This window comes from Rosa chinensis, chromosome 1, assembly GCF_002994745.2.
Source record: "Rosa chinensis cultivar Old Blush chromosome 1, RchiOBHm-V2, whole genome shotgun sequence".
In the NCBI taxonomy this organism is placed as follows: Eukaryota; Viridiplantae; Streptophyta; class Magnoliopsida; order Rosales; family Rosaceae; genus Rosa; species Rosa chinensis.
The window spans coordinates 19578103-19601188 of record NC_037088.1 but is presented as its reverse complement, the minus strand read 5'-3'; the positions used below and the strand labels follow the sequence as shown (position 1 = coordinate 19601188).

The 23086-nt window shown below is 38.7% G+C and overlaps 2 protein-coding genes and 1 pseudogene across 2 annotated transcripts; 1 reads left to right on the top strand and 2 right to left on the bottom strand.

Moving 5' to 3' along the window:
- Positions 1-44: 44 nt before the first annotated feature.
- LOC112182491 lies at positions 45-12276 on the bottom strand. Its single transcript, XM_024320984.2, has 3 exons — positions 10969-12276; positions 1273-1550; positions 45-428 (listed from the first exon to the last, which is right to left on the bottom strand). Exon 1 carries the CDS (start codon positions 12247-12249, stop codon positions 11509-11511), a length of 741 nt encoding a protein of 246 aa, XP_024176752.1. The 5' UTR covers positions 12250-12276; the 3' UTR covers positions 45-428; positions 1273-1550; positions 10969-11508.
- Positions 5801-7807, bottom strand: LOC112182492 (50S ribosomal protein L24). Its single transcript, XM_024320985.2, has 5 exons — positions 7748-7807; positions 7570-7665; positions 6348-6451; positions 6108-6244; positions 5801-5995 (listed from the first exon to the last, which is right to left on the bottom strand). The coding sequence occupies exons 1-5, from the start codon at positions 7805-7807 to the stop codon at positions 5913-5915; spliced, it is 480 nt and encodes a 159-aa protein (XP_024176753.1). The 3' UTR covers positions 5801-5912.
- Positions 12277-14056: 1780 nt separating the features above from the next.
- On the top strand, positions 14057-22882 carry LOC112203171 (annotated as a pseudogene).
- Positions 22883-23086: the final 204 nt, after the last annotated feature.

The following is a 23086-nucleotide window of genomic DNA, read 5'->3' as shown; positions in this document are numbered from 1 at the left end:
TGAATGGACAGAGTAGATATAAAATGCAGAAAATAAGTGGAAAGGAAATTTAACGTGAGGATTTTAAAACTTGCCTTTTCGGGTTCTTGCTTGGTTTTGCTTTGAACAATTCCTTCCTCTTCTTTCCAAACATAAGAGGATTTCGCGCGGAAGTTGTTAGTTCGATATCTTGGGTTGGTGTGAACTTGTGATCATCTTTGTATATCCCCTTTATAAGGAAATCTCTTTTTATTCCTGGCTTCAATTTCAGCAATTTGACTGTCCTTCTAATTGAAGAATCTCTTGTGGACTGATCCTTTGGTTTTTTGCAATTTTTCCTGATAATCAAGTCTTCGCATGAGATTCCAAAGATTTCTTCTGCTTCTTTGCCCATTAAGACTGCATGTGCTTGATCAGTCTCATCTTCAATGAGAACGGTGACTCTAAAGCTGCATTAAGATATGAATCAAATTCAGGGATGTGGGGAAGTAATTGCAGGAACCAAGTAGAAATGATACTGACATGAAGCAAAACTGAAGAATAGAAATATTTCAAAGCTAAGAAAATCTGAATCTCAGGACCATTCTCAAAGCGATATAGGTTTTAGACCAAAGAACATTGAAAAGAACATTATAGTAAATGGTCAGCAGCATATAAAACAGAACTGAACCGTGGATTATGCATTGACTATATTGCAGCCCACAAATTGAACCAATACATCACCAATGTTTTGCATCAATTACCAGAATTTTCCTCAAAGTGACATAGGCTTTAGACCAAACAACGTACCAAGGAACATTATAGTAAATGATTAGTAGCATAAAAAACACAACTGAAGCGTGAATTACAGATTAAGTACATTGGAGGCTACAAATTGAACCAATAAATCACTAAGGTTTTGCATCCATTATCAGATGATACCACGTCAAATTAATATATAGTTTGATTTTCGTGTTTTAGCCCAATTAATTGAATCCCCTCCATGGCTAATTAAATTACTGAATTATGTTCTTATAACCCATTCTTACATTGTGCAACCCTTTCTTACAATGTGCCATGAAGAAATTCAGATCCTGGAAAAGTAAACAGAAAAGCACACAATTCTGATGCCTAATGGAAGATTTTGATCAGTAATAATGAGATTAGAACCAAATTGGCACTATTTCTTGAGATGGGTAAAGCTAAGAAATACCATTCTTCCAATACCAACCACCAAATCATTTGCAGATGATTTTCTAAATTTCAAACAGTAATGGGTAATACAGAAAAAGCTTGATGGAATTTGAAAGTTACCTGGATATTAAGATACATGGAAAAAGGGATAGGTAATTGCTCTACCGCACTCGACTTATGCAAAATAGGGCAGCAACTGTGCTTGAACAGGATCAGTCCAGCAGTGTTCACAGCAAAACTGAAAACAACCAAAAAAAGATCAGCATGCCAGCAAATTTCCATCCAGAAAATACCAACTAACCAGTATAGTGTTTGAGTGTTCATATTTCATAGACCGGAAAGTCCACATTGTTGAATCCAATCGCACCCAGTTAGTGAAATTTAAATCCCAAGTTAATCTATAGACAATGGAAACGGATTTCATCAAACTCATTCATATCACACACAAACCCAATTCAGAACAACAGGATATTGTACTATATCATTAAAGTTCATTATAGTACAATTACTTCAGACATGAAATCAACATTCTAGATTAGATTACTTGTTTTTTTATTGTATTTTGAGGCAAACAATATCCTACCAACTAACAACCAAATTCGGAATCAACCATCATCACTTCAAATTTGCTATTATTTAAAGTCCATGCAATCAAAATTCTAGATTAACCTAAAGACTAAAACTACTATGCTGTCAACAAATGAAAAAATTCAGTATCATCCACCAATTTTTCAAGTTTGAACTGATTTGGAATCCAAATCATGACCTCTCTACGAAACAAATATAATCTTAAAAGTTCCAGCTAAGAACATCAGAATTCGAATATGAACAAAATCATTACCAGTATTATCCCTAATCGACTTAAAATACAAAATCAATAGTAGAAAAGAGCAAGAACTCAATTGAGAAGAGCCAAACTAAATGGAACATTAGTCGTAGGTATGCAGGAAATTAAACAAAGATCCACTCTGTAATGACCAATAATGTGATCATACAATCAATCATCCCAAAAAGCATGCAGACACAGGAAACCCAAAAACTCAAAGGATTCAATGATCCCCAAAAGCATGCAGACACAGGAAACCCAAAACCTCAAAGGAAAAAAAAAATTACCGATTTTGACTGCTTCCCGTCCCCCTCTTCCTTTTCTCTGAGCTATCTACCTTCTTCCCCTGTCAATTTTGTATACTACCAATCAGATGACTCCAGCTCTTCCAATTATAGGAAACAAATGAAATTGAAATCAGCAAAGAATTTCAAGCTCCTTTATTTTTGATCTCGAGGACAGAGATTTGGGGAGAGTTAATTTTGTTTGTCCGGTAAGATACGATTGATGGTTTTGGAAAAGATTTTTTTTTTTTGGTCATAGTTTTGAAAAAGATTTTGGGATGATACAATTCTAGTGTATCAGGTTTGGGAGAGCGAAGGGAGTGCAGATGATGATAGTTTGGAAGAGTCGAGTAGACGACGTCGGTGTCGTCCTTATCACAAAATAAGGACGAAAACGTGATTTCCACCAACCGGCTCGGCTGGAGCTGATACCAAAATGGCTTAGTAACAGTAACCGGAAACCCAACTTTAATATATAGCCTTGTCTACTTTGCTGATATATTGCCTGTCTAAATGAGAGTGAAGATTCGCCTGCATGTCAAATTTTGTAAAATTCACTTACATTCTAGATGAAAATGTACTACATTCTGAACATTCCAAGTGATCACTAATTACAGAAGTCAAACCTCTTATTTCATGCTTTTGCAGAAGCTCAGAACTGCTACTTTCTGCTAACTGCTGGGGTGTGCCTGCATATAATTATCAACACACGTCAATAGTCTCTGCTTCATTTTATTCTATAATGTTGATAACTTTAAACCATTTATAAAGAATATGGATTATACCTGTACCAGAAATATCTAGGTTTGAATTGGTATACAAACTCTGATTCACAATAGCAGTGAGATTTTGTCCATGATTTCTGAGTCGACAAGTCGTTTGTTCTGATGGTGAAATACATTAGCATTGATAAATTCAAAAGTATATGCATTCTCTAAACCAGACCCTGCAAATCAAATTTGAAAACGGTTTGTCATTCTAGATGTCAAAAATGATGAAATCTTCATATCCTTCATTTCATCCAATGTTGTTTATCAACATCAGACACAGTACCTTCAGTTTCAGCTATAGTGGCAGCAAAAATCTGATCACTGGCGGTCTCTTGCAGTCTCTCTTGATCATTATAATTTAGATCAGGATCTTGTTGTAAGAGTCCTTTCATTTTGCTGCATCTCATTTTCGGCGCCATAACTGCATTTAAAACTACTGGTTAGCCAAGAACTCCAAACTGTTCTGATACCACCGAAACTCTTTTCTCCCTGGATCAAATCACAGCTATGTAAAATGATGACACAAAAAAGTAGATCAAACCACAGTATATAAAAGTAAAACACAGATTGTTCCATTGAACCTTCAAGTCAGGGAGGATGGAATCTTGGACATTGTCAAAGCGCTCTTCTAGCGCTACCCATAGCTCTCTTGCATTTTTGATCGACATATACTCCAATCTGAGTGCCTTGTCCATATGGCGTCGCATCAAGATAACTGCTTGAGCATGCTTTGTAGGTGTTCGCAAGAACACAAGATCCGGGTTAGGTGACTGGATTATGGGTAATATTCCCTTTGAAGTGAGATGGTTCTCAACATCGGTTACCCAACTGTGGTAATCCGAGCGTGTTGAGTCAAGCATGAGAAAGTCGAGTCTAGGTTCATTCGACATCCTGAAAATAAGAAGAGAAGATATATTAGTTTCGGAGTTAAACTTCCACAAAAACTAAAACAATAAGATTTCCGAGCTATGCTACCAAGAAATCAATTTCCAAGAATCTCTTTTGGATTAGACCAAACAATGATGTTTTAATATGGTCACAATTTGATGCTTGTGGACGCTCTTAGTCCAAGCATTATGAACACTCTTAGTTCATACGAACGCTCTTAGTTCATTTAATTATGAACACTCTTAGTTCGTTAAGTGTGAATCCCCACAATTCCGCTTTGTTAAACACTCAAAACCATTTGGCAACATATATTCCAATATTCTACAGAAAATAAAGGGAATTTAAATACAAGAAAGCAGCAACTTTAATTACAAAAACTTACGTGATGATTTTGGGCTTGAGAACACTTGCGTGTTGGGGCAGCAGCAGTAACAAGTGGCAGCAAGCAACGGCAACAAACTACAGCAGCAACAGACGGTGACAGCAAGCTACGGCAGCAGCAGGTTCGGCAGCAGTTTCTGCAGCAGTTTGGACAGCAGCAAGCAGCAGTTTCTGCAACAGTTTTGGATAGCAACAAGCAGCAGTTTCTACAGCAGTTTGGACAGCAAGAAGCAGCTGTTTTGGACAGCAACAAGCAGCAGTTTGGACAACAGCAAACAGCAGTTTTGGACAGCAAGGGCTGCAGGCTTGCGGCAGGAGCAGCAGGAAGGCAGCCGGGGCTGCAGACTTGCGGGAGGAGGAGCTGGAAGGCAGCAAGGGCTGCAGACTTGCGGTAGGAGGAGCAGGGAGGCTATAGCTAGGGTTTTGGAAAGCTGCGGCAGATTTGTTGTTTTAGGGTTTTTAGGTTTTTTTTCTTCTTTTTTCCGGCTAGGTTAGAGTATCGTGTTGATAACGTGTTATAAGAGAATTGTAATTGTGTTTATTATTGATAATAGGAGCCCTTTATATAGGGAGTTACAAGGTACACAATAGGTAATAGAATCTGAATACAATTGAATACCTAGAACACTTTCCTATTACAACTCTAAACCCTAGTTTGTAGAGGCACACATTATGTCGATCCTTCAACACAAGCATTATTTTCACTGCTGCTGGTTCTAGCCAACTAAGATGACCTAGTAAAACCATTATATATTAACCTTATTCCAAGCCATATTGTCTTCTACAGTCTCAAACAAACAATTAAAGAAAAGAAGAAGAAGGAAAAAAAACAGGCATTATTTTCACTGCTGCTGGTTCTAGCCAAATAATATGACCTAGTAAAGCCATTATTAGCCTTATTTCGGAACGTACCCATCTCGGTCACAACTTCAGACCGGGTCTTTTTTTTATTTACTGCCTGCCCTGGACCCAGATATATAACTATTTCCAGACCACAATTACGCCATTAAGAACACAGCAGATGAAAAGGCATATCCAAGAAAAAGTGAGTAAATAAACAAAATAACCCATAGAGTTGGGATAGCTATGTCTATCTTATAAGACTTGGTTAAAGTCCATGTGAGCTCACATGGCAGCAGCAACAGTACAGATGGTATGGGCTACCAAACAATTTCTCTGTAGACTTCTGACAAGAATATATAAGTGATTATAGTGGATAGAATTTCTGGTCACGATGAAGATGGTAAGGGCCATCTTATACATGAACTTCCCAGAATCTAGTTGAAGAAATTGAATTCGCACACCTCCTGGATCAAGTACTCACAAAGGAACTGGAAAACCAATAAGCTTCATACAATGATTTGATGTAAGAACAGAGTGATTCAGTACGGTTGTAAGTGAACTCATGGCCTTGAATCTAAGAAGTTCCTATAGCAAATTGGCAATCTGGCTATGCAGTTTGTACAATACTCCAATAAAAATACGAACTGAAGCAGAAGTTGAGTACAAGAAATTATTAATCATTCGCCAGACTACGACAACTAATATGGCTCCTATCTTTTTTCTGCAAAATTTTCCATCTAACCTGCAATGACATTAAAACTAGTTCTCTCAAAGTTCAGGCATGCCCTTCCCTGTTTTGGCATCATACGTCTTCTCTAACACAAGATTCATAGGAGTATCCTTTGAACCAGCTGCAACCAAAGATTATCACAAAAATATCAGCATAAGATATTGCCAATAAATTCTTTGTTTTTTTCCAAGTAGCAATAAAAGATTAAAGATCTCAGAACTTCAGATAAGTACCAACGGTAGGTCTTGGGGTAGCTCTTATCTTCAAGATCTCAGGACGAGGGATTATAGATCCCGATGCTCCTGTGCCTCTTACTGCTCTAACTTTTGTTCCATCCTCAAGATATTTAACCCCAACCTTACAAGGCCTCCTGTACATGATGAAAAAATTAATCACCACACTAGAAGTGTAAGTAAATTATAACAAAACCCACCACCAATTGCCAGTGTACAATGTTATGATTACTTCCCTACCCTGTTACTGGATCTGTTACTTGCACATTTGAAGCATGAAGAGGGGCTTCAACAGTAAATATCCCGCCTTCATGACCTTGGCCTTGCTTGATATGTTTCTTTACCTGAAAAAGCAGAATACTTGTTAACCAAAACCATCCCATTCATAGGAATACCCAAAAGCCTTAGTACTGGATCAAACTTATATAAAACTAAAATATCAAAAGATCAGGGTTTCTCATATGGTTCAAAGAAAATCTTATGCAAATTGTTGACTGGATGATATACTTCCTGTTACAAAACATGATGCACACAAGATCATATCCCAAAGACACATAACACACAACCTGCACAAGAACAAAACAATTATGCAGCACACCAGAAGCTTTCCTAGTCCCGGTAGGAGTAATCACCTGGATTGACACTTTCAATCCCTGCAGCTACAGCTTGTCCAAGAGCATTCATCAAGGAAGACATCTTCTAAGATCAGAAATAAGCAGCTGCACAAATGGAAGAAAGTCTTCTATGCTTCAACACTAGATGCTTCAGAATGGGGCTGAGAATGTATGCAAAATGCAGTGTTGAACATAGGGACTTTCTCCTCCTTATATATTGGCCAAAACCTTATCCCGGACTCATCCCATAAGGAGTCCTAGTTTTACTTCATGTTTATCAGTTTAGAAAACTTATCACAACACTTCATGTTAATCAGGTTATTAACAATGAGAGTCCTACTTCTATCAAGAGATATACATCTCTATAGATTACTGGAACTAGAGTTATATTTACATATTTCTTGTTATTTCTTTAGTTAAATCAATTGTTCTATTTACTTAATGCTTTTAGATAATGTTAAGTCCACTTAATTCTAACACTTCCAGCTCTTAGTATAAAAGGGGATACATCTGAAATTTAAATCCTTCCTGCCATTGATGGGGAATGTTCCTAGATTTGACGTCTAAGCACATTGGATGTTTACAACAAGACGGGACTAAGATGAGCATCAAATAGAGAACTACAACACTTTCATTAAATACATATGGCACAGATAACCAAAATCCTTTAGACTATCAAGCATTCACAATGACAAATTCCACTTGTTCAATGGAGTAACAGAAGTGATGGACAAGTTGTCTCAAGAAAAATGTCATGAGAATGAAACAGAATATAAGTTGCTCCAAAACAAGTGTAAGACGAATTAAGATTTAATCAAGAATATACCAATAATAAGCAAGATTGATACCAGATTTTTGCCCTCCACAATTACATGATTCTGAGAGCAAATGACTCGCTTAATGACACTTGTCTCACCCTTGTCTTTGCCTCTTATGATCATCACCTGCAATGAGATTGGAACACGGTTAATTTACAAATATAGAAAAAAGATAAAGAGGCAGAGAAGGAAGAATCATGGGCCTCACATTGTCTCCTCTAAGAACCTTCCAGTGCCTAATAAGTTTCTCAGCTGCTTTCCAACCCATTAGAAACAAAAATCATCTATCTGAGGAAGCCATGCGCAACTATTAACACCAAAAAATGTGCTCTTACATACTTGATTAACAGCACTTCAAATCCCACAGCACCAGAAACAACTGAAACAAGCATAGATTCCTTGCTTACTTTTCTTTCCTGAAATAAGGCCATTTTTCTGATTTCAATAAGTGGGTTCGCCAAATTGAAGTTACATTTCATTTCGGTGTAGGGATTTTGGGTTTTCTTAATTAGTAATATTGAGACTTGCGTATTTCAAATCCACATGGAGATAACAACAAGCATTGAACTTGAGTGAAAGATAAATGTTCATAAGAAGGAAGCATTGCATAAAATGACCTTCATGAACAACCTTAACAAAGACAGAAATTCTCAAATGAATACAATGGTGATGACGCATTGCATAAAATGACCAAACCAAAAAAGTTTACAGTTACAATCAATGGCATGGTCTTGGGAATAGCAATTTTACCGAAACAGAAATATAATTCAGCAGCTGGTAGTGCTCCGACGACCAAAGAAGCCGGAGGCCAGTTAACTTGCTTGCTTGAGGCAAGTACTGAACAAAATCTCTTAAAATAAAACTTTTCAATTGCGCCAAATGGTAGTTCATCTAACACAATCATTTCAACTACAATTACCTTATGGTTATCTAATGTTTAATTTCTTACTGCTAAAGTTGGTTCGCTTCTGTTCCCATCTGTGGTGTACACGTGCTGACCCTTCTCTAAATTTCCCCAACCAGGATATTGCTTGCAAATATTTTGAATGTGTCTGCTAAGACAACTAGTTCTTGTTGGACATTATATCATAATATCTAATGAAATATAAGTGAAAATATAATTAATAATCACCTTTCAAATTGAAAGAGTACATGTCTTATTTCCAATAGATTTTTATTTTATTTTTTATTGTTCTGGATGATAGTATAACTCCTCACCCCACCCCTGATGTCAGTGAGATTTGAACTCATAACCTCCACGGTCTTATTTCCAATAGGGGATTTTAGGAATTAATGTGTCTCTTAAGGAGATAAGTGAACAGACATATTGGTTCGCTCGGGGTTCTAATAGATCAAAGAGATCAAAAAACATCAAGAGAATCAAATCAATGATTTCTTTCTCATTTCTTCTACAAGTCTTGTTCGAGTCAAGAGAGTGCAAAATATAATGTATGATTTGCCAGAGTTCAAAATTACGGTGCTTTAATTTTAGATCATCGATTGTTGTATTCTTGAAGATTGATGCCCACAGAACTGCAAGCACAAGGGCAGGGGCGAACTCTGTCTTTAATCAATTGCAATTTGCAAGCCTCAATCGGAAAATCAAGTCAGTGTTTTCAATTCTACTTTATCGATCACTTGTTGAATAAGTTTTTCAATAACTTTGATTTCACTAGTACTTTAGGATTCAAACACTACTACACTCGTATATTAGGATGGAAACATTACTGCAATACTCTTCGTAATTTTGCAATCCTTGTCGTACATATATATAGTTGTTTACGAACAACTTAAATTTATTGAGGATTGATTTGTTTCTTACAATTCTTATTGAAATTTCTATTATGATTATACATCATATTTGTGATTGTTCCCCAACAATCTAATGACATATCTTAAATGGAACAATCATATTTGATGATCATCACTCACAAGTCACAAGGTAGAAATGATGTTATAAATATTAGTAGCAACATGAATTAATCCTAACCCAATGAAGAAACATTTGGCAGAGAAAGATGCTCTGACCAATTCTAATTAGGATTGATTCCTGAAATCTAGTATACGTGTTTAGTTTGGGTTAGATGAACGATGATGAGTCGTCTGATGTTTATTTAGTATAAAACAAAAGAATTAAAGATTATGAAGGATATCTCTAACAGTTATCATCAATATGAATATCGTTAAATAGGAAGATTTGTTCAGTTATACATTGAAGTTACAGACATATATAATTGATAGATTGAATTCTTTTCATGGCAAAGATTATTGTCATACTTAAATTAAGAGACTATTTGAATCAAACTATCACATATTAACCTTTTTTTGTCATGAACTTGTGCAATCTTTTGGAATTAATATTTCTATAAATGCATTTGTCTGTATCTATTTGCTTACATATATGCATATTTCAATTCAAAAACTTGTCTGCATGCTTTTGCATTTGCAAGTGATTTGGAGATTTGAAACGACATGCGTACTTCTTATTTGAAGCATTGCCAACAGATATATTGTTTCACCCATATCATATTTTATTATGCATATCATGCATGTTATATTATCTTAAGTGAATCTCTCTACTGAAGGATTAAAGAGTGATCATGCTCTTTTACATGGATATCTAACAGTGATATTGAGACGATAATTGTTTGAATAACAATTACATCTTTTGGCTTTATGCTATGAGCATGAACTAATGGTTAGAAGGGAAATTATTGCAACTTTGATACGAGTCTTCCGAATGTCATAATTGAAAAACATAATTGATTCATATGTTGGGGTCTGGATCCAACTACATGTGGATTATGTTTTCTTATGTGGGGGTCTTATCCCCAAATAACAATAACCTTTCTTCAAAGAATGCAAACAACTGTTTATGATAAATAAACTCCAAGACCAATAGAAGAAGTCCATAGTTTGTCGAACACATTCATCCCTGTGGAATTGCTTGAGGAATTATTTTCTTTGTCCACAGCGTTGTAGCTTTGCAGCTACTTTTGCGGCTACTTGATTTGTTTGCTTATAATAGTCTTATGACTATAGAAGCTGCTAAATTCGTCATGTTTCCAATGAAGAAATATATAAACACACATGTTACCATAAATTCCATAATACAATAATAGAAAAAAGAACACCAAAATCTTATACAGATATCTGCAAATCAGCTTGCAAACTTTCCCCTATTATGAAACTGTGCACAAGTACCCAAACTTGACAGTATTAATTCTGAAGAATGCAGATGCACGAGAGAGAGAGAGAGAGAGAGAGAGAGAGAGTATGTGATGGATACTCGCATGTGATAATAAATAACTATTCAGGAATAACTAACCAGTACAAACGAAATCTGGATATATAATGAGTTAGGTGACAAACTAAAGGGCATACTGAAGAAGGGTGAAAAATGAACATAACACATAACAACACACTTACACAAGTTATTAAAGCACAAAGCAACCGAGTGTGCGAGTGAAAGGAAGAGTGGATGGGTTGCTACGATATTCCAAGATGTGATGAGTCTGGAATTGGACAGTGAAACAATTTGTGATACCCTTGGAGATGTCAAATTCAAATTTAAAAGGTATGAGAGCAGCCTGCAGCAAATGAGTCCCAAGGGTGACATAATAGTCTTCAGGTAGATCTTCATATGGGAGGTTAAACTTGGGAATGACAAGGCAGACATTGTGATCTCCTAGATGGAGAAAATGGTACTGGCTTGGTTTACCAGGGGGCAGCTCCTGGTAAGGCAGCTTCAACTCATGGATTGGAGTGATTGTTTCTTGGCTTTCATTGAGGGACAGAAGATAAACTAGTACCCTACTCCGGTAACCATAGTCATCATAGTTCTCTGCTGTAAACATTATCTTCTTGTTATGGTGCTTGGTGTCGAGCACGAGAGCTTTACCTAAAAAGGGAAAAGGGCCGTCTTGGCACATAGTAGGGACGGGTGTCCATTGGGTTGGGTGGGCCAAATCAAGGCAGCAGACTTTCATTGGAGACGAAAAGCTTGGTGCCAGCAATTGCACAAGAGAGGAATTGACCACAATTTGGAAATTCCGGGAGAAGTGACCAATTCCTGTGAATGGGGTCAAAAACCTCAAATGAATTTAAAGTTAAACCATACCACTTAGCGGAGAGAACATAGAGCTTGCCGGCGACCTCCAGCGTCAAAGGCATATGTTTGCCCTCGTGTAAACTCTCATCCATGTCGACTATGTCGGGGGTGTCGTTGGAGGTATCAAAGGCATAAGCTCGTGTGCTGGCTTCTGGTCCGTAAGGTGGACCACGAGGTCCAAAGCTGTGTTTCAAGCCGCTGGCGAAAAGGATTCGGGAGCCCAAAACACCACAGCCTCCGGCAGCGGGGAGGTCTTCGCCGGCCCTGTAACCCACTTGCCGTAATTCCAATTTGGAATTGGAATCATACAAATGGGTCAGATCGGCGGCGCGGACAGCATAAGCACCCCAGTTCTTACTCTTATCAATCGACTGGTTACGTTCAAAGCTACAGATGTAAAGGGACTTGGACTTGGACTTACTACCTTCTTCTTCTTCTTCACTAGTCTTCTCAATCGATTTTTTGGTCATGCTTATGCCTGTCCTCTGAATCTTCACCCGAAAATCCATTTCTTCTTCACTGTCCCTGATCTTTCGATGCTTGTGCAGATGCCGCCCTTCTTCTTCTTCACCATAGCTTTCTAACGATTTTTGGGTCATGCTGGCTTTTGTCTTTCTTTGGCGATAGTTCGGCGTTTATATACTCGACTCCTCGTTATAATTGTATTCAAATCCTTATGTAATTTGGATTTAGATTGGAGCTACGTTGGTTTCGATTGGGCTCATCTCCTTTCGAAAAAGAAAATTTTGGGCTCATATTTATCCTTATGAGACCGTCTAAAATGCACCGAGAGACCAACCAAGTTGCACCGAACAGCTCCGTTTGTTCCTGCTCGGCCCCTTGAGTAGTTATGTTTGTGTTTCTGCTTTGCAATCAGGATCGATCCTAATCGGGATAAATTCGGGAGAAATTGAGTAATGGGAATGGGGATTCCGAATATATTCTAAAATTGGATACGGATCGAGATGGTATTTTTATCCCATCCGCGCATATCCACTCAATAAAAATTATCTGAAAATATATATGTTTGTGTATATATAATATTTATTGCATATATGATATAATTTACAAGAAATATTTATGTAAACTGTGTTTTGTCATTCTTTAGATTCTCTTAATAAATTTATTAAAAAAGAAAGATTTTTTAATAAAAGTATTTCTATGAAACGAGTTTAATTTTAACTTCATATTTGTACATTTCATAATTATTTATTTAAATTTTTATATAATAAATTAGCAATATTGAATATTGTTAACGGGGATTGAGGCGATCCCACTATCGTATTACAGAAATAAGGATAGATATGGGGATGTGAAATGAAGTGGGCTATGGAGATGGTATTTTGATCTAGGAATGTCTTACGAGTACAGGGGCACATACCATGTGGTGAACGCGTGAATCTCAGTACGTACGGCGTTAGTCAACAAGAAAAACGCGGAAGACCAAAAACTGAAAACGTAGTAAAACAAAGTTCCCGACTCCTATTCGTGGCTCCGGACGACTACGACATAGTAGTGAAGCCGATAAAGGGATTCGTCGGTGAAGGTAATCATCAATGATGCAAAAGTTTTTGACTTGTTGTCAATTGCAATTGAACAATGAGGGAATTGCTCTTCTTTACATATTCAAATAGCTCTCCTAGTTTTTTTTCTTCACCTGGGAGAGAGTGTTTTGTTAGATGTAGGCATTTGGCCATTTTCTTTCTAGTTCATCTTTCTTTTCGGTCAAGTAAATTAGGAATGGTTGGCTCTTGGCATAGTTGAGTGAACTGAAATCAAAACTTGGGTAATTTACTGCACCCATGCATGTAAATAGAGTTGAGAGTAGAGACGACTGACTGTTCACTAATGAATGAGGAGCAGCACATAAGATAAGATGGTCATTTCTTGTCTAGTGCATAGTATTACCGAATACCGCTTTGTTTTATTCAATGGACGTCTATTTCTGACACATACAATAGCAGCATCTGTTTGCTGAAACTTACGGTGAAATGCAGATAAATTCAATCTAGGAAACCTTAACTCATAAACTTGTCTTTAATTCAATGTTTACACCAAGGTTCGAAAAATCGCTAGGCGCTAGTCGGGCGGTGGGCTAGGGAGGAGCGCCCAGGCGTCTAGGCGGGTGCCTAGGCGATGCCTAGGCGGTTTTATATATTTTTAATTTTTATTTTATTTTTATAGCTTTTATTTATGTAATTAAAAATATACAAATTTATAAAGACTAAAAGAGTAATAAACTAAAATTTATAAATTTATAAAGTGTAATAAACTAAATATTTATCCTACTCAACAAAAAAATAAACTAAATATTTATTTAATTAAATAGTTAAATCAATCAATTATCCAACAATCTTTTATTCAATTAATCAATTATACTTCTTGATGGCCTGCACGTGCCCATCTTATCCTCCTCCTCTCTGCCACAATTGTATTCTCTCCATAATTAACCACCCCCTCCCTTCTCTCTTTCTCTCTTCTGCGAAACCAGTAGCCACCATCTGTACCCTCTCTCTCTCTCTCTCTCTCTCTCTCTCAGTAGCCAGTTAGCCACCATATCCACCTTCTCTCTTCATCCATTTTTTCATTAACAGAATGCATTAATCATTTACCAAGAATAGAGGCGTGGAGCTGCGGTGGCTGGAGGGGCCGGGGGAGCTTCGGTGGACGTGTTGAGCAGAGGCACGGTGGCTTCGTGGGGAGAGCGAATAAAGGTGCGGTCTATTTTTCCAGTTTTGGGGTTGATTGAATTTTGGGTTTTGCTGCAGTCCAGTTTGGGTTTCGGGAGGAAAAAAAAAAAAAAGGAGGAGGAGGAGGAAACCGCCCAGAGCGCCCAGGCGGACGCCCAGAGCGCCTAGGCGGACGATCAGGCTGCCTAAGCGGCCGCCCAAATCCTATCCTCCTAAAGCTTCCGATTTGCCATAACTCTCCTCGGTCTGCTGCCGCCCAGCTCCTAGGCGCCGCCCAGGCGGCCTGGGCGGCCGAGTTTTAGAACACTGGTTTACACTGATGGCATGCAAGAAACCTATATTTGTGTGTGTGTAATCTCTTTCTTCTTCTTTTTTTGGACGAAAAATAATTTTATATGCAGTTTGGGAAGTTTACAGTTTATAGTGTGAGTGTAATTATATAAACCAAGTTTACAGTCTACAGTTTACAGAGTGTGTGTGTGTGTGTGTGTGTCTGCGTGTGTGATTATATCAAGTTGAGAAGTTTACAGTCGATCACTATTTGGGGATAAATTTCATATGCAGTTGCTTGGGAGAATGTCATGAATTGTACACGTTGGGCCTTGGTTGTAATTTAATTCTGAATCAATTGTTAGGTGTGCAACTGTGCATGAATTCTTCTACAAAAATGAAGAAACAGATTGCTCTAGGGTTTGAGGGTTCAGCAAGTTGTGACCTTAGATGGCACAATTTTGTCAAACCCACGCCACACATACATTACCCCTCCTGGCCAAGGTTTCCTTCCTCGTGAAACTGCACAACACCATCTCCAATACATTCTGCAATTAATTAAATCTGCTTTGGAAACTGCACAAGTAACCCCTCAAGAGATCGATTTCCTTTGTTACACCAAGGGACCTGCAATGGGTGCACCACTACAAGTTGCTGCCATTGTTGTTAGGGTTCTTTCACAGCTGTGGAAGAAGCCCACTGTTGCAGTTAATCATTGTGTTGCTCATATTGAGATGGGAAGGATTGTGACTGGTGCGGATGATCCTGTTGTGTTGTATGTAAGTGGTGGGAACACACAGGTAATTGCATTGTTAAAAGCAAGAGAGAGTTGTAACTGAAAGCTTACTGAGCAATTCGACTCAAAAGCATGATTTATTTCCTCTGTTTCAATTACATATATACCTGAAACAGCTTTTACACAAATTAAGGAAGTAAACCAAAATACGACTCCTACTCAACTTCACTCCTAAAGACTTGGACTCCTAAAGACTTGGTAAACAAACTGACTTCCTAGGAATCAGGATACCCAACGTATCCAACTATCTTATTCAAAAACATAAAGTTTAACACCCTCCCTTAAACTGAATGTCCCTAAGACATCAGTTTATAGCACAGAAAACTCCAGCAGCTGAGCTCTTTTCCATCAGAATCAATATCCTTCCTTGAGCATACTCCAAGTAACTCTCGTAGCTTCACATAGACAGCAGGCTTGAGTGGCTTTGTAAAAATGTCTGCAAGTTGGTCTTCACTACTACGTACAAAAAGTCATATCAACAATACCATCCTTGCACAGATCACGCAAAAAGTGAAATCTAACATCTATATGTTTGCTCCTCCCATATAAAATAGGATTCTTTGACAACTTAATTGTGGAAACGTTGTCACGGAACACTGAAGTTGGTGATAAAGTAATTTGGGGTTCATATCCAAAACTAATTGGCAATGGATGGAGTGGCCCAAACCCTTATAAACTCATAGGCAAAGTCCCATTTTTCCCATGTGGGATGTATATATTCTCAACACACCCCCGCACGTGTGGCGAATTTTCAAGCCATACACGTGGACAACTTGGGTGACGTGGAGTCCGTGTGGCCGTTAGGCATGCACACGTGGGTAACCCGCTCTGATACCATGATAAAGTAATTTGGGGTTCACATCCAAAACCAATTAGCAATAGATAGAGTGGCCCAAACCCTTATAAACTCATAGGCAAAGTCCCATTTTTCCCATGTGGGATGTATATATTCTCAACAGTTGGTTCCTCTTGAACAAAACCAAACTTGATAATCAACCTTCTCAGCCAAATAGCTTGGCAAGCACAAGCTGCTGCAGTAACAAATTTAGCTTCAGTACTTGAAAAAGTCACTATCTGTTGCTTCTTTGAAGACCATGAAATAGCCCCACCACTCAACATGAACACATAGCCAGAAGTGCTCCTTCGGTCATCCAAATCTCCAGCATAGTCACTATCAGTAAACCCAACAAGTTCTGACATTTCTCCCTTCTTATAAAAGATACCAAAATCAATTGTACCTTTCAAGTAGCGTAACACTCTTTTTGCAGCAGAAAGATGATGCTCAGTTGGATGCTCCATATATCTGTTAATAAGACTTACTGCATACATAATATCTGGCCTTGTTGCTGTAAGATACATCAAGCTTCCAACAATCTGTTTAAACAAAGTGTTGTCAACCTTTTTGCCCTTAGGATCCTTAGTCAGCTTCAATCCTGGTTCAATTGGTGGTCCAACTGAATTGCAAGTCTTCATCTCAAATCTGTCTAAAATCTCCACAGCATATTTCTTTTGCATAATGAAAATACCTGTTGCAGATTGCACCACTTCAATGCTAAGAAAATAATGCAAGAGTCCCAGGTCAGTCATTTCAAACTCAGCCATCATTGAATGCTTGAAGCTCTTAAATAAATCTTCATCATTCCCTGTGTAGATGAGATCATCTACATACAGGCAGACAATTAGGAACTTCCCAGCAGCTCCAGACTTTATAAAAAGAGTATGCTCATACGGACACTTTTCGAAGCCTTCTCTTGTAAAATAAGACTCTATACGACTATACCAAGCTCGGGGTGCTTGTTTTAGTCCATATAGTGCCTTCTTCAACTTGTACACCTTCTCTTCATTCCCTTGCTGCACATATCCCAAAGGCTGCTCAACATAAACATCTTCTTGCAACTCACCATGTAAAAATGCTGACTTGACATCAAGTTGATAAATAGGCCACGAATTCTGAGCTGCAACTGAGATAACCAATCTGATTGTGTCAAGCCTCGCAACTGGAGCAAATACCTCTCTATAATCAATCCCATATTCTTATTTGTAGCCTTTAACCACAAGTTGTGCCTTGTATTTGTCTACCTCACCATCTGCATTGAGCTTCGTCTTATAAACCCATTTAACTCCAATAGACTTCTGCCCCTTGGAAAGATCTGTCAATTCCCAAGTGTTGTTCTTCTCAATGGCCTTGATCTCTTCATCCATAGCTCTCTGCCACTTTAATTGCTTAACTGCTTCTTGGAAAGAAACAGGAACACATCCCATAAAAAGAGCAAAATGGACAAGTGGATCATCATCTCGATTAATTTCACTAACCTGATAATCTTGCATCCAATTTGGCCTGCTTCTTGTTCGTTGAGGTCTTGAGCCAGGTGATTGATCATTTTCAACTTCTATAGTTGTGACTGATGACTACAAATCTGCTACAGGAGTGGTAATAGAACTTGGTGGCTGCTGACTTCTTTCTTCATCCATTTTATCAAGATCTGCTGAAATATGATTCCCATTGCTACCAACAGTCCATTACCATGTTCTAAGCTAACAATTATCCTCTTTGAGATGGGATTGTACAATTTGTAAGCCTTTGAGAGCTCACTGATGCCAAGAAAAATGCACTTCTCTCCCTTGTCATCAAGTTTCTTCCTCTTCTCATCTGGAACATGAGCAAAAGTGATGCATCCGAATATTCGGAAATGATCCACCGCTGGTTTGTGTCCCTTCCAGGCTTATTCAGGAGTCATGTTCTTGACAGCAAATGTTGGGCTTCTGTTCAATATGTGGATGCTCCAATTCACAGCTTCAGGCCAAAAGCTTTTGGAAATGCATTTGTTTGACAGCATGCTTCGAACCATATTCAAGATTGTATGGTTCTTCCTCTCACTAACGCCATTCTGTTGTGGTGTGTAAGCTGCGGTGAGTTGCCTTCTAATGCCATTCATCTCACAGAAACTTGCAAACTCTTTAGAGTTGAACTCTCCACCACGATCTGTTTGCAAGACCTTAATTGTTCTTCCAACTTCATTCTCCACAAGAGCTTTGAAACTCTTAAAAGCCACAAAAGCTTCAGACTTTTTTTGCAAAAAATATACCCATGTCTTCCTGCTATAATCATCAATGAACGTTATAAAATACCTCTTACCACCATTAGAGGTTGGATTTATTGGTTCGCAAATGTCCGAATGAACCAGCTCTAAAGGGTTTAGAGCTCTCCATGCATTTCCTCTGGGGAAGTGATCACGATGTTGTTTGCCAACAATACAATCTTCACACACTTGTGATGGAGAGACAATATGTGGAAGACCTGTCACCATGCTTTTCTGTCTTAGAGTCTGTAGCCCATTGAAATTGAGATGCCCATACCGAAAATGCCACAGCCATGCCAAGTCTTTTACTTTTGCAGAGAAACAAGTTTGGAGACTTGGACCATCATCTTGAATAATTATGGGAAACAATCGGTTTGATGTCATTTTAACCCGAGCAATTACACCTCTTGTTGAATCTTCAATGAGGCAAACTCCATTTTTAATGCTGATATGATAGACTTTCTCTTGTAGTTGACCCAAGCTAAGCAAGTTGCTTTTCAAATCTGGAACATAGAACACACTGGGAACTCTTTCAACAACATCATTTTTCATACGAACATTGATACTTCCTTTCCCCATAACAGAGACAGTAGAATTGTCTCCGAACTTCACAATATCTCTAAAGGATTCATCCAAGTCAGAAAATAACAACTTATTGCCACACATATGATTACTGCATCCTGAATCTAAATACCACAGATTATTAGACTTTTCTTCCTTGTTATGACATGCCCTCAATAAGGTTGTTTCTTCTTCTTCTATCTCAGCATAATTTGATCTTTCTCCCTGACCTCTAAAGAAAGTAGGACATTCTGACCTATAATGGCCATACCTGTGGCAATTGAAGCATTCAATATTGGATTTGTCAAACCTTGATCCTTGACCACGTCCTCTGCCTCTGGAATAGGAATTGAATCTACCTCTGCCTCTTCCTTGACCACGTCCTACACCCTCAAAAGCAACTGGAGTGTTGGAAGAGACCTTCAAAGCTTGCTCCTCTGTTGTAGCCCCTTGATTAATTCTCTGCTCATGAACCAACAACGAACTTTGCAACTCATCAATCGAAACTTCATCAATGTCATGTGATTCCTCAGTCGAACATACAACATAGTCAAATTTTGTATGCATCGATCGAAGAATTTTTTCAATAATGGTGACATCTCCCAGCTTGTCACCATGGATTCGCATCTTGTTTGCAATAGCCATGACTCTTGAGAAGTAATCATTGACTGACTCTCCCGTCTTCATTTGAAGAGTCTCAAAATCTCTGCGGAGGGCTTGAAGCTGTGCACGCTTCACTTTGGCTGATCCTTGATACTTCTTTCTCATTGAATCCCAAATTTGCTTGCATGTGTCCTTTTGAAGAATAGTCTCCAAAATTGTGCGGTCAATTGCTTGAAACAAGTAATTTTTCGCCTTGAGATCCTTCAACTGCTACTCTTCCTGCACCCTTTTCTGTGCAGCCGACAACACTTCTCCAGCAGCGGCTGGTTCAGCAATCCCGGTTTCAATGATGCTCCAATACTCCTTGTACCTCAGAAAATTCTCCATAAGCATGCTCCAATGGTCATAGTGACCATCAAAGCGTGGAATTGCTGGTTGCACATAGTTGTTGTTGTCGGATGCCATGTTCACTTGCTACTGCAAGAAAGCTGCTGCTTCTTTCTACCTCAGGCCCAGTGGGGGCTCTAATACCATAATGTTAAAAGCAAGAGAGAATTGTAACTGAAAGCTTACTGAGCAATTCGATTCAAAAGCATGATTTATTTCCTCTATTTCAATTACATATATATACTGCACCTGAAATAGCTTTTACACAAATTAAGGAAGTAAACCAAAATACGACTCCTACTCAACTTCACTCCTAAAGACTTGGTAAACAAACTGACTTCTAGGAATCAGGATACCCAACGTATCCAACTATCTTATTCAAAAACATAAAGTTTAACATGCATATAGTGAAGGGAGGTATCGAATCTTTGGAGAGACCATTGATATTGTTGTTGGAAATTGCTTGGATCGGTTTGCTAGGGCATTAGAACTCTCCAATGATCCAGCCCCCGGATATAACATTGAGCAAGTATACGAGAGTTGTATGTTTTATTTCATTGTATATTGATGTTGAAATATTTCCTTTTTTTAATTTCTTTTTCTGTGGAATCTTGTTAAAATTGTATCCTGATTTTACAAGGTTGTAATAGGGGCTAAGAAAAAAAAACCCTAGAGAACGCGCCCACGCGCGGAGAACAGGCAAAAAGTCTCGAAGGTTTGTTCTCTCCCGGCCGAACATTGTCGACGCCTCTGCAGTCGCGTTCTAGCCCGGGAGGGGATGCTGATGATAAGTAGTGGTGGGGTGTCTGAGATGAGGCGCAGTCTGGGAAAGATGGCTGGATCTTCGACCTTGGGCTGGACAGACAGATCTCGTTTTGTCCCTCTCAGATCGGAGACGATGGTGGTTGTGGAGCAGTTACTCGATGGGCCAGTGGTGGGATCTGACGCCACCATTCCTGCAATCTGTGATGCGGCGGAGGAGATTGAAGTGAGGCCAGGTTTGGTCGTGATTTTGGATCTGGTTGCAGCTGTTTGCAGGTAGTCGGATCTGTCTGCAGCGTGGCAAGGAGGAGCGGTGGCGTGGGGTTGCGACGGCGTGGCATGGTGATGCGTGGCAGCGGAGTGGTGACATCGGAGCTCGCCGGCGTCGGGAAGGATGGTCTGGTCTGTTGGGGAAAGGGGTGTTTGGGCTGGGCTTCTTTTCTTGGGCCTCCCTGGTTTTGTTTTGTTTTTAGTTTCTTTAGGTTTTGGTGTGTCTGTCCGATTGGTGTTCTGTTGAAAATAAGTCTCTCCTCTTGTGAGCGAGGGTTAGGGTATTTCTGGATAGTGTCGATGCCATTGTTTTGGTGTCATTGTCGGTCTGCTGTGTCTTGGTCTGGTCTTTGGGTAGTGGTTTTTGGTTATCAATGTGATGGTGAATCACCCTTACATGGTCTGGCGGTTTTGGGTTGCGGTGTCCGAACGGGTGAAAACAATTCATCGTAATGTTGGTGGCTGTGTTGTATTGGTATAGGTTTGGTTGTTACTCATTGTAGCTCGTGGGTATGAGCGTAAAATTTGGTTAGGGGTTGGGCCTTTTTGGCTCATGGATGGTCTCATAACTATGGATCCAATGCTATGTAATATGTTTGGTTATTAATGGAATTTTCATCTTCTCAAAAAAAAAAATAAATAAAATAAAAAAATCTAGCTAGGATCCTGGTAACATGATTTCTGTGTAATACATTATGGTGGCTAACCTGTCTTTCGTATATCGTTCATTTGGAATGTTAGAACCCATTATAGTTGAATAGCAGATTGTGTTTCTGACATGTATAATTCCAAATTGGTTATTGAAATTTTTCAGTGTTATCAAAGTCTACTCATATGGTGGGTCGTATTTTTCAGTAAAACTTGATACCTTCAACTTTCAGTTCCCTATCTGTCTTTATCATATTCGTTTAAGATTTTTGAAGAAGTATATGTAATTATGGCTTGGCCTTGGATACTCATATGGCCTCTAGTTTCTGTGAATTGCATTTGGATAAAAATATAAGTCCTCATGTCTCCTAAACCCTAACACGCTTCTTGACACTTTAACTGCTCATTTGTTACTGAGTGATTCAGTTGAACTTTGTCGGAAGTGCTTCCATCATGATTTATGTGATTCCCTTCCCTTCCCAGCTTGCAAAGAAAGGAGAACAGTTTATAGACCTTCCTTATGCTGTCAAAGACTCAAAGGGATGGATGTGTCTTTTAGTGGAATTCTGAGCTACATTGAAGCCACTGCTGTGGAGAAACTAAAAAATGACGAGTGCACCCCTGCAGACCTGTGCCACTCACTTCAGGTATGTGTGATCAATGCTATTTTGAGAACATAGTTTAGTTATACCAACTTAACAGAAAGAGACAGAGAATTGTTCAAGAACTTCCAGTTTAGTTATACAACTTAGCAAAGCATTCGGACCAAGAACAGTAGCAATAATAATTATGTACTTTCTGCATTTTTTTTTCTATTTTACGATGGCACAGGAAAATGTGTTCGCAATGCTTGTTGAGATAACAGAACGTGCAATGTGACAAGAGAGATGTACTTATTGTTGGTGGTGTGGGTTGCAATGAGCGGCTGCAAGAGATGATGAAAATCATGTGTGCTGAACGGGGTGGAAGATTGTTTGCAACTGATGATAGGTATTATATTGATAATGGGGCAATGATTGCTTATAATGGTCTTCTTGCTTTTGCTCACGGAACATCAACCCCATTGGAGGAATCGACTTTCACGCAAGGGTTCCGGACTGATGAAGTGGAAGCAATCTGGAGAGTAAAAGAGGAGTCGGCAAAAGTTAAAAGGGTATGGGAGTAGCTAAATCTAGTAATTCTTGAGGTATGCAGTTTCTGGTGTTCAAATCAAACACCAATTTTAAATTAGGATTAATTTCAGTTTACCCCCCTGAGGTTTGGGAGTGTCATCATTTCACCCCCAAACTCTCAATTTCACATTTTTACTCCCTAAACTTTCCAATTTCAATCAGTCGTGTCCAATTTCTCCTATTCTGTCCAAATTGGA

Excerpts from the sequence above, each read along its gene's own strand:
- LOC112182492 (XM_024320985.2), bottom strand. The coding sequence starts at position 7,807 with ATGGGTTGGAAAGCAGCTGAGAAACTTATTAGGCACTGGAAGGTTCTT. Across the intron at positions 7,666-7,747 it reads AGGTTCTTAGAGGAGACAAT|GTGATGATCATAAGAGGCAA; the intron begins GTGAGGCCCATG and ends ATCTCATTGCAG. Across the intron at positions 5,996-6,107 it reads TACCCCAAGACCTACCGTTG|CTGGTTCAAAGGATACTCCT; the intron begins GTACTTATCTGA and ends CTTTGGTTGCAG.
- LOC112182491 (XM_024320984.2), bottom strand. The coding sequence starts at position 12,249 with ATGACCCAAAAATCGTTAGAAAGCTATGGTGAAGAAGAAGAAGGGCGG.